The 14146-nt window shown below is 40.3% G+C and overlaps 2 protein-coding genes across 4 annotated transcripts; both read left to right on the forward strand.

The window, feature by feature from the left end:
- Positions 1 to 426: 426 nt before the first annotated feature.
- On the forward strand, positions 427 to 3976 carry cbx3a (chromobox homolog 3a (HP1 gamma homolog, Drosophila)). Of its 2 annotated transcripts, none has more exons than XM_050034104.1 (5): positions 427 to 584; positions 1454 to 1607; positions 1807 to 1963; positions 2134 to 2228; positions 3334 to 3976. In XM_050034104.1, the coding sequence occupies exons 2-5, from the start codon at positions 1462 to 1464 to the stop codon at positions 3458 to 3460; spliced, it is 525 nt and encodes a 174-aa protein (XP_049890061.1). In that variant the 5' UTR covers positions 427 to 584; positions 1454 to 1461; the 3' UTR covers positions 3461 to 3976. The 2 variants fall into 2 exon arrangements, with proteins under 2 accessions (XP_049890061.1, XP_049890062.1); XM_050034105.1 differs by having other exon boundaries at positions 454 to 584; positions 1459 to 1607.
- Positions 3977 to 8976: 5000 nt separating this feature from the next.
- Positions 8977 to 12753, forward strand: LOC126383779 (sorting nexin-10A-like). 2 transcript variants are annotated; one of them, XM_050034449.1, is made up of 7 exons: positions 8977 to 9310; positions 10949 to 10996; positions 11197 to 11283; positions 11370 to 11470; positions 11618 to 11716; positions 11937 to 12131; positions 12219 to 12753. In XM_050034449.1, the coding sequence occupies exons 2-7, from the start codon at positions 10964 to 10966 to the stop codon at positions 12364 to 12366; spliced, it is 663 nt and encodes a 220-aa protein (XP_049890406.1). In that variant the 5' UTR covers positions 8977 to 9310; positions 10949 to 10963; the 3' UTR covers positions 12367 to 12753. The 2 variants fall into 2 exon arrangements, with proteins under 2 accessions (XP_049890406.1, XP_049890408.1); XM_050034451.1 differs by having other exon boundaries at positions 8977 to 9293.
- Positions 12754 to 14146: the final 1393 nt, after the last annotated feature.

The following is a 14146-nucleotide window of genomic DNA, read 5'->3' on the forward strand; positions in this document are numbered from 1 at the left end:
TTTTGTTTGTTTGTATACATTTCACATTGCTTTTCTTTGTTGCTGGTTGCAAATGTTTTTGAATGCATGGTGACTGTTGATAGTATGATTATGCCTAGGGAGTTTGAAATGCTTTAGCAGACATTGTTTTTCTGATTTAAATGAAAAAAAAGAAAACTGACAAACAGCCTGTCTCATTCTTGTGTCATTGTTTTAGGAGCATTGCTGCCCCTCTGTGAATAAACAGGATTGATGGCAGGATATCCACATGATAAATTATATTTTATGATGACAGATATTAAAGTCATTCTTACAGGGATATTATAAAATAATATGTAGTCTGATTACTTAAGTAATTTAAGACCTAAGGCCCTTGATGAACTTCCGTTTACTCCAGCTATTGGAGGACGGAGCGGAGGCAGCGCCCAGTCGATCACGAGGCGCAGGGGTAAAGAGCGAAGCGCGTTTCCCTTCCAGGCTCCCGTAGAGACATACGACGAGCTTTTGGCGCCTACCCTGCAGTGCTGCAGCTGCAGAGCCAAGACAAAGCGTAGGCAGACCGCGTGGTAAGAGGACATCAGTGAAGCCTTTCCTGGTCTTTTAAGGTGCGTATGCAGGAATAATTTATCTTAAACGCTTCACAGTGCAACGCTTCACGTACATTTCATTGATTAGCCTTTGCAAGCTAACGTTAGCTTACTTTTGCAACTCCTGTAGCAGGTAGTTTGCGGAGAAAGTGAACCGTAACGTTACGTTGCCCCAACAATATGAGCTAGCTAACTTTGCTATTTAAACCTGCCGTCGTGAGTACATTGTCTGTGTACGCTCACGTATCTTACAGTATCGTGTAATGTTTGGGCAGAGCTAAGTTTATGTAAGCTAACAGCTAGCTAAAAGTAGGAGCGTCTACTCCAGGATGATGTGCGTCCTCGGGCCTTGAGCGTTTGTATCGAGACGAGCCTGGCGCTAACCGTACTTTGCTTATTGAAAATGCTTATGTAACATCACCAACTAAAGTTGTTTCTTCACACAACGCATCTTTGTCAACGTTGTATTGCAGGTGGCACAATTAAGTCTAGTCTAGGCCTGTATTATCATCAGCTACAGCCGGGGCGAAGGCTAACTTACATAAACTTAGCATTATGTCTTGATTTGGCTATCTTAAAATATGAGTTTGCACAACACTTAAATAACGTTACCTCGGTGCAACTTAGCATCATTAAAATGTTAGTGTGCACGCGTTGCACGTTTCTAGATACTTATTAGTCATACCAACATCAGTTAATACACGGAGTGGGTTTACAACCTCTTCATCTGTGGCTGATTGGGGCCGTGTTGGTCCCACTTTCTCCCCTTCAACTTTATGTGGATAACTTTTAAGAGCAATGGCTTCATGCTCATCCATGCAAACTGTTGGGATAGCACACAAGAACCCGTAAACAGTTTGAACTCTCACACCCCTTTTTGTTTTTAGTGCAGAACATGGGCAAGAAGCAGAATACCAAGGGTAAGAAGGACACAACGGACACACAGGAGGAGCCTGAGGAATTTGTGGTGGAAAAAGTACTCGACCAACGTCTTGTGAATGGGAAAGTAGAATTCTTCCTGAAGTGGAAAGGATTTACAGAGTGAGTTGCCTGGAACACCTGCCCCCTGCTGAGCTGGAAGTGCTTCCCTGGTATGGGGTTGTGCTATGCTTTTGTCCATAGTAATTTTGGTTGCATGAATAAGCTGCTGTTTTGCATAGGAACTAGTTAACTGTGTTGTTTGCATCTGTATGGAAGTCTGTGTGAGATGCAAATGGTGACCCTCTTCCTGCAAATTTAGGGCTGACAATACATGGGAGCCAGAGGAGAACCTGGATTGTCCAGAGCTGATTTCAGCATTTTTGGAAGCACAGAAGAATGTTAAGGAGAAACCTGCCCCTGTTAAGAGGAAGGCATCGACAGATGAGCCGGAGACAGAAGCCAAGAAGAAAGATGTGGTGAGTTCCCAAACAATTTCACATGCCACATTTGGCTTCAGAGATGACACCAATGAAATTTAGTTTGTCAAAATTCAGAAAGATGTAAATTATTAGATGTCACATGTTAACCTTATCTTGTTTAGACAGTCCAAAAAGTGTTAAAGCAATTGTTGTCACCACTGTTATAGGCAGAGAAACCACGTGGCTTTGCTAGGAACCTCGACCCAGAACGGATAATTGGCGCAACAGACAGCAGCGGGGAGTTGATGTTCTTGATGAAATGGTGAGTATAGTAGGAAATAGTCCTCTTTATGTGCACATAGCTCAAACTGTAATCCTTTTTTGGCACTATAAACATTTAAATTTCAACTCCCAGGTCTGAGCCCAACCCCACCCACTGTATTTTATTATTATTAAAGTTATTTAATAACTTCATTAGAGGGCATTGACATACAAAGGTCCCAACCAGTCAACTCTTTATCCCTTTATCCTTCCGTTACGCAAGCTTTGCTTTTTTTGCACAAAATAATGGAAGCATCGTGTCAGTGGGTGATTTTAAAATGGCATTCTGGCCTCCCGGAAGGAAAAGGGGCATGGCGTGTAACAACAGCGGCGGCCTCGAGTGTAACATATACAGGTCAGCAGCACTTCCTAAACAATAACAGTGGAGTTACATGGCAGAAAGGTAAAGAGCTCCTGGACTTCGCTGTCTCCCCAGTTTACAGACATTTTTGGCTGCTGTTTTTCTTCTTTGAGTGATCTGCTAATTTCTGCTAGCTGCTGTGCAATCCTCTGGTAGTGGGTCACACATTAAACATGTCGTTTAACAATCACACCCATCCCGTCCACGGTCCTGTTTTGCCAGCTGTCACTTTTACACAGTTGTTGGTACTGTTACTACCTTTGTTGCATGCTTGAAAGCAAAACAACCTTGTCTCTCCATTCAGTGGTTTTTATAAAGAAGGGTGAGGCAGAATAAAAGGGCTGACTTTAAGCTGTAGTTGGTGTGTTGGGTTGTTTTCAACCCATGAAATGCAGGTTTTTGTTGTAAATTTGTGCAGCAATGTCAATACTAACACCAGCATTTATGTCTTTCATCACAGTACAGTCACATCTTGTAGTTAACGGCTTAAAAAAAACACATTCAAGTGTGAAGTGGCTCTGAAATTCTCATCAGTAAATCCATTATTGCTTGTGATGATGCTCCGGCTTTGTTTATGTCCCTCAGAGATATGTAAGCTTTACATTCAGCCAGATACTGCTGCTGTTACAGAATTTTGCCGTAGTTCAAATAAATTTTAACCTGAGGTGAAAAATAATGGATTTGTCATAAACAGAGGTCCACAGTTGCTGTAATGTTTTTCTCCCTCTTTGTCCTTTTTCTTTAGGAAAGACTCGGATGAAGCAGATTTAGTCCCAGCCCGTGAGGCCAACACTCGCTGCCCTCAAGTGGTCATTTCCTTCTATGAGGAGAGACTGACATGGCATTCCTGTCCAGAGGATGAGGCACAGTAGTGCTGTCCTCTGGTCCCCTGCAGTCCCTTGTTCCACTTAAATCTTTTTCCTCAGGACTGAATTTTCTCCTCGGGCTTGGCTTTTTAGTTTTAGCTATCGTAGTTATTTTTGACAATGTTTCAGCCCTCGCAAATCATTGGCTGTCAAGGAGAGCTATGTTGTTGTACGTATTAGCTGAACTGATTGTGAGAGAGCAGGTGGTGGTGTGGTGTATGATGAAATAAGTCTTCCGGTATCATAAAAAAATTAATGTGACTTCAGTTTAGAAAGCATATTCTTTGATAAACCCTGCAACCGCCCATATTCATACCTGGTTCAAGTTTTTAAATTCTGAATGGCTACTCTGGTCTGTTACGGTGTCAGCCACCACTTGTGTCACCATCTAAATTTCATGTAAGATGATGTTTTTTTGTTATTTTCCCACAGTAGTGCTAATGTTTTGCTCTGAAAGTGAATTTTGTATACTCTGTCTGTAAATATTATTTGAAGTTCTAATAAAGGTTTTATGTGACCAAATTCCACTGGTTGTTTTTATGCTTCCATGGAAATGTGTTAATGGGAAAAGCATAATAATATGCATATTTTACTGTGAATATTCATCTAGAATTTTACAACTTGAATTAAAATGGAAATGTTGACAAATTAGTGCGCACATTTCTTACAGCTGGGTTTTTGTTTTTAAGGTTTACTGTTCGTGTCTCTGCTGTAGTTTGGGTTTATTCATGCACTGTATAATGGTCCATGTACATGTTCAGACGTGCAGACCCAAATTTACTTCGGTGCCAGTTAATGTAATGAAACTAAATGATGACAAAATCCCAAAATTGGTTGTTTGACCACAGACATGACAGCATTGTTTAGCAGGCCCCTGAAGAGTATGATATAATGTAACCTGTAACTGTGACTGTTTTTATTTTCTTGTCTGTTGTTGCTGACTACGGGTCAAAGGGTGTAAGATATTTCACAATACCACGCCACTCTTGGAAGAGCTGAGTCATGTTCCTCACTGGTGTGAACTTAATAGCCCAGACAAAGTATAAATACCGTAGACAAGAGAACATACCCTATAAGCTTATTAACACTGAAACAAGGTCTGCTGTACATGTAGATTGTTTGTTTATAAAGATATCTATTAGCTTTGCATTGCAGCAGCTATCCTTCCTGGGATCTACAAAGTTACATAGCAAAACAAAACATCATTCACACTACACAATTGATGTGGTTTTGGATTTCGGTAAAGTAAAACAACTTCGAACAGCGTGCCTTCTATCTATCTGTGGATATGCACTCTCACTCCTTGTCTGTCACCCATTTTAAATGTTATCACTCGATAAAATGACTGTTGAAAGTGGTTATCAGCCTCATAGATACAGGTTAGCAGGGCCTGCTACGCAAACTAGTAGGTTGAGAATGCCGTTATAAGCCCAATATATGCTCGTTGGCATTTAGAGCAATTTTATGTGGTTAGGATTTTTAAAAAATACATAATGATTTGGCATAAAATATGTTACCTGTTATAAGCGACATACTGTAAAAGAACTTAAAATAACTCACGGTGACCTCTGGTTTGACACGGCACACAAACCCTGGTGTCCTGCGTCTTGTCCTGTGTTTGTTTGACCCCTCATCACCCCATGTCCCTACACAGAGCTTCTCACTCTTTATACTACTTTAACATCACCCTACTTCCAACACCATCACATAACAATAAAGTCAGGCGGCCAATGGGCTGATAACTCCTAATAACACAATTTAATCGACTGTTAACATTCAAACAGACCACCCACATGTGCAAATGGACTCAGTAACAAACTGATTTTACACATGTACAGTACTTAAGCACAGATTTGAGGCAACAGTGTTTCAGCTTTTTTACTTTAAGAGACTTTAAACTAATTTAGTGTTTAATTACCAGTTCATTTGTACATCAAGAAAATTAGGAGGTCAGTGTGATGCATTGGTTTAGTTTAAAAAAATAACAGTATTTTTTTCTATTGTGGCATTGCTACTTTCACCTGAGTAAATCACATCCACCCCTGCCAGTCTGCAGTGACACCCTTTAATACCATTAAAGCTCAGTCAGCACCTCCTCTGACAAACAGCTGAAATCAGCAGTGATGGGTGTCTTTGAGCAACGTCGACAGATGGCATGGCTGCGTCTGCAGCAGTGTGGAGACCAGTCTCATGACTGGCATTAGGGCACGGGAGATGGACTTTGGACCTGTGTGCATTAGTGTACATGACGTCTCCAAGGCAACACACAAGGGTTTGGGCTTTCTGTAGAAACATTCCTCATCCCTGAACAGCCAAAGTGACAAATGGTACTGAAAATGATTCTTAATTAACTTGTTTGTTATCCCATAATGTTTAGTGCCAAAAATGTTGATAAGGATCCTACTAGAAAAAAATTATGAGTCTAAGATGGAGGAACAAAAATGTCCATGTAAACATATTGTTAAAGGAAATGGGACATGATTCATATTACATCTGGAATATTCTGATTAAATCAAACCTGTAATCAGTGCTTGACAGTCATCATTGTTATGGTAATCTCCTCAGGTCATGCCATACAACATACTACTGTACACACTAATCAACATGGATGAAGAAAGAGACTGTATGTGGACATCCCTCCCTGTATTGCCTGAATATTATCTGTTGCTCTGTGTGTATAGCACATGATGGTTGACTTAAGTCCAGGTCATGGAGCCAGTTCTGCATTTGCTTATTAGCCACAACCTGACAATTAGAATATTTACAGACTTCAAAAGAAAGCCATCCTCCTGTGACTGATCACAACCAATTGAAGGTGGAAAGCAGCCACTGAGACACCTTTTGTTTGCTGACTTAACCAAAGATAAAAGGACCTTTATATGCAAATATGCAGACCATAGCATCCAAGCAATACCTATAGCTGAGGTGGAAGAGTACAGGTCACAACCCATTTGTTGTGCTCACCTCCACTCCACTCCCCCACCTGGAATATACCTCTGAGAACTCTGGAAAGAACTTTTTAATTGTACTCCTAAATGTAGACTGTAATTGCAAGCAGTGTTTGTATGTTATATCTGATGCTTTGGCAACTTAAGAGACACTTGCTGAATTGAGAGTTAAACTGTAAAAATCCTTCATGTTGGTTTAAATGAACTGTAATGCGGTGAGAATACCCCTGAAATCCTGACCCCCTACGGCCTGGTGCTGCTATACTATGTTGTGTTGCAGTTATCTCATTTTCTCTAGGGGAATTGCATACTTTTAAACTGCTTAACGTTTAAAATTTGCTTGTTGGGTATGATGTATGTTGATTTTGCCTAGTGTCAAGTCTCTATTTGATCATGTGACAAGACGATACAATAGTCCAGCGAGTGGACGTGCCTTTTAAACATAAAAGCAGCTGTAAGAAAGGACAAGCAAGAAACAAGCAAGTGGTAGAAGTAGCAGAGCTCCCTATATTAGATTATTAACAGTTGCCTGTGGTGTGTGTGTGCGCCTTATAACTAGTAACTAGTGTGCACTAAGGTCCCTGTCACTGGGGCCTGTGGCAACTACCTTACACCACTGAGTAGAGACATTTCTCTTCTTCTGAGATAACACAATTATAGTTTCTCTGTACAACTTGTTATCACAGTTTTTTCTGGATTGCTGATGCACATCTCTTGAAATTATGATTTATTTCCCCAAACTGTGGAGCTTTGTAAAATCACAGCACTGACTATCCAGACAGTCCTTTCAGGAATAGCCTGGTGAGAGAAATTTCAAACAGTGCTGGGAAAACAGTGAGGGAATTCTACTGTATGCTGCTGACCTTTGCAATGTCACACTGACAAAACACATAAGGAAGAGTCCATGCACTGTGAAATACCCAATTTCCAGACACTTTAATTCCAATTGCAGCAAATGTGCAGGTTACTCAGCATCAGCGTTCAGACCAATGGATGGTTGCCCTCAGAAATGCCCTGTGGTTATCCATCACTGTGGTAAAAACTACACAGACAGCGGTACCTCATGACATGTATCACAGTAACAACGAGGCAAACAACCTGTTTTGTCTTCTGAAAGTATGGACAATGGATGTAACCATGTAACGGTTCAGGCTGGGTTGCACTAGCTGTCCAGCGTCTCTCATAGTCCTCACAGGTATGAGTGCATGATGAGGGTGGCACAGAGTCTGAGATTACTTGTCTTTGTTGTTGTCTTCCTCTTCCTTTTTAATGTCTTGCAAATTTGACATTGTGTAAACTTCAATTAAAAGCCTAGTCCCAATTAAACGCCTTGTTCCTTTTACTACCCCGGTGTGGCAACACATTCTGACAAATAAATAGCTGACTCAATTAGACACCTGGTCTAGTTGCCAAGCAGTTAATTTTTTTTTATTTTTTTTTTACAGTAGGTCTTTTGGATGTATAACACCGTGTTGTTGGCCGCCTCAAATTACGTTTCCATTCTTTGATTACCCTGTAAATTATTCATATTCCTTTAGTCTGTAAGGGTCCTCAGATCAAAAGAATCAAAAGGCTTTTTCATATAAACAAATCCAAGCTGTGAGAATTGTTTTAACAGGATGAAGTGGTGTTGTGTCGGTGACATAACTCACACTCTCTCTGATGTGCTGTCTGTCGGAGCGAGATCAAATGAATGATTCATAATTGATTTATAATCTGTAGCCTAATTTTTAAACAAGTCAGAGTCATACTGATTAAATACTGATTTAAATGTATTTCCCAATTTTTGCTGAGCAACATTTTTGTTTGAGAGGAATTAAAAGCCTGTCCCAAATATAGGCCTGTTGATTTCAGTGATTTAAGCAAATAAAAGCCCGGGCTATTAATTGAAGTTTTACGGTATGTTCACATTCTATGTAACATTATGTCATATGGATTATCTTTCTGTACACATGACATCTACCACATGTCTATCCATCCTGGGAGAGGGATCCCTCCTCAGTTGCTCTTTCTGAGGTTCCATCATTTTTTGTACCATTAAAGGAGTCAGCCATTGTTGTTTTATTATTTACACCTGAACTCTTCCTACTGTGACATGTCAAAACGCCTTCTGTGAAAAGGGCTTATTGAGAGCATGTGTTTCCTGAGAGAACAGTGCAATGAATACTTTATTTGGCCACTTGTTTGTAAAGTTTACAGAAAGAGTTTTGAAAATTACAGCATGTGGAAACAGCTGACTAATGTTTAAAGTCTTGGATAATGGTCTTTTAGTAGATGGCATAGCCTGGAAAGCAAATAAATTCCACCTACAAGAAGAAATGGACTGATTTCAATGCTAATTTTATATATTTGTAATAATAGGTTTGGCTGTGGCATATTTTTTAAAGCTTCAAAAACTACAATATCTTTGATAATTATATTAGTGGTAGCCTATTGATGGTGAATTTATTATCCTAACTCCGGTCCAGGTATTTTCTGAGGCCATCATTCACCCACCCACTTTCCGCTACATCACCATGAGGTCGCCTCCTCCCACCAGGTGATACCATTTAAACTGATCCCCACAGAGAGGACGGGTGAGGGGCAGGTGCTCATTGAGGACACGACCAACACACTTATCTCAAAAAGGGAAAATCCTTGTCAAACAATTCACATTTATTTATTTTACGACGTTTTATTTTGTGATTATTTTATGAAGATATGACCTGTAAGGCACTGAAAAGGCGCGAGCAAGCATTGAGGCAGAGGACACACTGAGTGGTTAACAGTTTGCAGTCAGTATTAGCAGTAGTTAAGTCCGTGCAGTGCTGAGCCTCGAGCCAAACCAAATCTGAGCTGCTCCTGTTGGTTCACAAACACCGGATTACTCCTCGGGAAGTGGAGACGGAACGGTAGGATCAAATTAGAAGTAAGAGAAATGTTTTGCTGTTTTGTTGCAGACGTTTATTGAAGCATGTGCAGAGTCTGTTTTTCCCTCAAAGGCAGAAGAAACTCGATTACCACAATCTAAAGTCAACTACAATCTCCTTTTTTTTTTTTTAATTTTGCAATTTAAACAAGACAATTTAAAATGGTTTAATAGCTACTCATTGTCCATTTACTTATAGTACTTTAAATAAAATCAGTCACTGATACAAGTATCTTAAAATGAGAGTACCTCTTCAGGTTATCAGACTACACAGTCTGCCTGAGTTCTGCCTTGTTTCAGCAGGGAAAGAATGACAGATGGCTTTTCCAGTCCTAACTTGTTATTTATTGTCAAACTTGCAGCCCAAAGTAACGTGATCATATTATGTAACTCATAGTGGCTGAAACTCCATTGACCCATATGGCCTGAGAAGATTGTGTGAAATGTATTTGTTGCCTCAAGAAGCAGTGATTTTGTTTTTCCTTTTTAAGCCTCAGACCTGGTTAATAATTGCACAGATTTTGGGGGACTAACACAGAAGACAGGTCCCCCTCATTAATCAGAACAGGAGTGTTCGTCTACTCCAGTAGAAACATGAAAGTAGCAGAGGTCTTGAACAATATTTAAGACATTTACACCATAAACTGATGCAGAAAATATCCTGGCGGAGGATTCCCAAACCCCCATTACATACGTATCACCCCACACTGTGAGAGGAAACCTATGCCCTTGTACAGCACTGTTACCACAGGCAATAAATTGTCATAATCAGCCATCTGTAAGGCATCATATTACAGGGTGTATCCAATCAGACCAGTTCATAATTGCCGATAATTGTGTGGTTTGGTTCAGTAACTTTTTGAGGTCAACTCAGGACTTTGTTGTCAAACATTGCTTATAGGCTACTTATTGATTTGCTCTGCTTGGACTCAGTGTAAGCACACAGTATGTGTCTCATCAAAGTGTCAAGGTGCAGAGGATCCTGCAGTCGTTGGAGCCTTTAGATATGCTTGTCATGATGGAGCACTGTTGCAGAATCATGCGGAAAAGTTGCAAGTCACATGTGAACATCCATGCAGCCACATGTCTTAGAAGAAAATGGTGTTTCGGCAGTTTTGCTTTGCTTGAAATGATGCGTCTTATTGTAAACTTTCATGATAATAGCTATGGTTGATTAGTGAATAGATTTCTGCCTGTTGTGTTTCTGAAAAGGCTTTCTCATCGTTCCCAGCTGTGGTGTGTGTGTTTTGTGAGTCCATATTAAATTTAAGATTTCCCTCTCTCAAGCTAAATCCTCCCCTCTTGACCTTTGTCCCTGTGAGCTACATTAGCTCCAAATAATTGCACTTTTGAGTCGCATAAGTAGGCCTATTAATCGCCAGCCAGGCCTGTGTTCTACAAAACAGATCTAGGGTTGGAAACAATGGATGTTGGCTGCCGGACTGTGTTTACAACTGTTTCTACTGTCTCAATGAAAACTTAACATAACAGATGAACTGAAATGACCTTTTGTTTTTTGTTTTTTAAATTGACTCTTCATCACATGAATTGCAACAGTCAGTAGTGTGTCTGTGCTGAAATAAATTGGAACACATCAATTTCAATGCGACATACTCAAATTATTTCTGTCTCTGGCAGGTTTTTGAACCCAGTATGGAAAGTATGCTGGACAATCTCTCAAAAAATGTAAGTGGTCAAGCATTCTCCTTCATGCTGTCTCTTCCTGTTTGTCTTGTATTTGTTATGCAACTTAACATTTTGATAGCAAGCCAAAACTGAGGCCCAGTGGGAAATTTCTGAAACATATTAGGATGTGTTTCATCTAAAATGCATGTGTCTTTATAACACTTCTCATGTAATGAAACGCTTTGTTTTGATTTTTGTAGGCGTTTGTCAGCATTTGTGTTCAGGATCCAAGAATTCTCAAAGCTGACCTCTGGCACACACACGTCGACTACGAGATTTGTTTATATGTAAGTACCGCTTGGGAGAAAAATTTCTGGGTAATTTTCACTCGCAGCTTATGTGATAATTATTGAATTGCTGTCTCTTTTTGCAGACTAACAGCATGTGCTTTCGAAAGAAGACTTCCTGTGTCAGGCGGCGTTACCGAGAGTTTGTTTGGCTGCGTCGTTGTCTGGGACAGAATGCTCTGATCATGTATGTTCACAAGCTCGTACCTCAGATTCAAATCATTTATTGGCATGTTGGCTTACTTTTTAATTAATCCGATTTCCATTGTATTGACTTGAATTGAGCATGCGTAAGTTTTCTCTAAGTGCATCGTCCTTGTTGCTCTCTGCTCAGGGACCTACCCAAGTTGCCGCCCTGGAACCCTTTCTTCAGTCCAAAGAACACAGAGCAGGTCTCGCAGAGGATGAGGGGCCTCCAGCAGTTTTTAGAAAGGTGAGTTGCTGTGCAGTTAAAGCAATGGCAGCGATCTAATATAGTATTGCCACCTAGTGGTGCCGTTTTACACCCCAAAGGCTGTTAAAAATCAATCTGCTAAAAGCAAGAGCGCTGTTAAGATTGATGGTGACCTTGCTTCACACTTATTTTCTTAACTATTTGCAAATGTCCACATTCACTGGTTGACATTGTGCTATTAATATCCTCCTTCATCTAGTGTTCTTCAGACACCTTTACTGTTATCGGACAGTCGACTCCATCTGTTCCTCCAGTCAGACCTCAGCATCACAAAGATAGAAAAGTGTGCTCATGGCAAGTCCAGGTACACTGTGGCTGAAGCCATACAGCGCACCAGCAGCGGCTACATCAGCGGATTGGAGGACAAGACCTCCTGTGACTCTGACTGTGAAAGGTATGAGCATGAACAAACTGGTTTAAAGAAGAGTTTTCAGTGTCTAATGCTGAACTGACCCCTCCATCTCTTTTCCTCCCACATCAGCTCTTCTTCATCTGGCTTGGGACTGAGTGTGGACACTTCAGTGCAAGAAAGCCCCGTCCCCTTCTTGGAGTGCTCGGACAGAGACTCAGAGCTGTTCAGAACTCCCCATCCTGCTCATTGCACCCTGACGCACAGCAGTTGTGCTTGATCAATGTGTTGATGACACTCCATGGAGCTCTTGCTTTCTTGGTTAACTCCCAGAGTGAAATGCGTTGTTTTACCCTGTTGTTAACTGGATTATTCCCCTCAGACATTTGTTGTTTTAATAGTTTGCTTTAGTTTTCTCTTAAAGCAACACCAAGGTTATTTAATTTAGTGTGTACTTGAAAAAAATATTATTTTTAAAAAGTTATTGTAAACCTACATTTATAATGGTGAATTCTTAAATAATATTTATTTTTATCTGCATTAAATCTGTAATAAGGTTAGCAAGGGATGAGTTTTGAGTTGTAGACAGTTTTTTTTTTTTTTTTTTTTAGAAAAAATATTTGAACACTTATGAGCTGTTAATTGATGAATAAATTGTTATTTTTAAAGACAGACTTAAATTCCCTTGAATATTTAGTCCTTATTGAATTTGTTTCTTTATCTGGATGTTGAAATGTAACTGAAATCAGTGTAACAGTCATGCATTGTTTTAACAGCCCAGTAGAGGGAGTATAGACATCATAGGACTGGTAAGTGCAGTATAGTGAGATGTAGGTCTACAATGCTGATAAAAATTTATTTTTACTGTAGTTGATTGGGTGCTGATCACCTATGGGGTGAATAACACTCCACCACTGACCCAAACGAACCACAGAGGACACATCTGAAACAATCAGATCCTCGGGATTTATTAATATAAGACATGCAAACAAGACGATAAAATCCAGGCTGAGGGGCAGCAAGATCAGCACGCCCAACAGCAGAGGCCTCTCTCCTCCTCCTGGCACAGGAGCCCTTAAGCACCTCCTTCCGTGGCCAAGTGCACCTTGTTGGGCAATGTAACACACCTGGGCAGAGCTAGGATAGGGAAAAGGAAAGGAGAGTTCACTGTTATAAATTACCACCACACTATTTCATCATTGTTTTACATGTGGGGGTGTTGATTTCAAAGTTATCCCATTTTTTTATTCTCCCTTTTTAGACATTCTTGATGCAAGACACTAGGGTGCAATTGAGTGGTTCTTAGTCCATATCAATAATTTCTTAATCTGCAGTGGGTTTCAAAGATGCCTAGGAGAAAAATAAGTCTGGTGTTTTGTCAGAAAAGAAATTAAGTTTTGTTCAGTGGTGTCTCCTAATGATGCTGGTAACGTTCCCATCAATGACGATCGTCCATTCTGTCCTCTTATACACTCTTATTTGGTTGTCACAGTTGTACAAAATTATTCATATGCCAAATGGGACAGGGAGACACTGCACTTTTTTGTTAAAAATATTCTAGAGAAGTTTTACTGAGATGAACTTTAAAGTCTAAGGTATCAATGAAGTTGAATCAACACCCTCACTTTTCAACAAAAGCCGAATTGTACAACCTTCATGAAGGCAGGATTTACTGCAAAGCTGTTAGGCTGCATTAGGTTCAGATAGGTGCACCTCGTTAGCTGGTTTCCAACCTGGGGGTCCCCACCCCTTGTCAGGGTCACCAAAGCTTCTCGGGGGTTGTGAGGCCTCGATGATTTTAAGGGGTAAAGAGATCTTAATGTTTCATCCATTTCTGTGAAGAAAACTAAAGCCCCTTTTCTACTGCACAAAAAAACACTAACACCTGCCGACATCTGGCTTCTGTTTGTAATGGGAAAGGTTATAATTGGTATTGTCACCGTCATGGTAGTTATCAGCTCTGGCTCCAAATGGCAGTGATGAAAATTCAACACTGGGTAAATGCGCTAATTTGAAGAGTTTTTACAGGCGAGATGCAATGACACACAGCCGCAAAATAC

The sequence above is a fragment of the Epinephelus moara genome, chromosome 22 (assembly GCF_006386435.1).
Source record: "Epinephelus moara isolate mb chromosome 22, YSFRI_EMoa_1.0, whole genome shotgun sequence".
Taxonomy (NCBI): domain Eukaryota; kingdom Metazoa; phylum Chordata; class Actinopteri; order Perciformes; family Serranidae; genus Epinephelus; species Epinephelus moara.

Excerpts from the sequence above, each read along its gene's own strand:
- cbx3a (XM_050034104.1), top strand. The coding sequence starts at position 1,462 with ATGGGCAAGAAGCAGAATACCAAGGGTAAGAAGGACACAACGGACACA. Across the intron at positions 1,608-1,806 it reads AAGTGGAAAGGATTTACAGA|GGCTGACAATACATGGGAGC; the intron begins GTGAGTTGCCTG and ends CTGCAAATTTAG. Across the intron at positions 2,229-3,333 it reads TTGATGTTCTTGATGAAATG|GAAAGACTCGGATGAAGCAG; the intron begins GTGAGTATAGTA and ends CTTTTTCTTTAG.
- LOC126383779 (XM_050034449.1), top strand. The coding sequence starts at position 10,964 with ATGGAAAGTATGCTGGACAATCTCTCAAAAAAT. Across the intron at positions 11,284-11,369 it reads ACTACGAGATTTGTTTATAT|ACTAACAGCATGTGCTTTCG; the intron begins GTAAGTACCGCT and ends CTCTTTTTGCAG. Across the intron at positions 11,717-11,936 it reads CTCCAGCAGTTTTTAGAAAG|TGTTCTTCAGACACCTTTAC; the intron begins GTGAGTTGCTGT and ends TCCTTCATCTAG.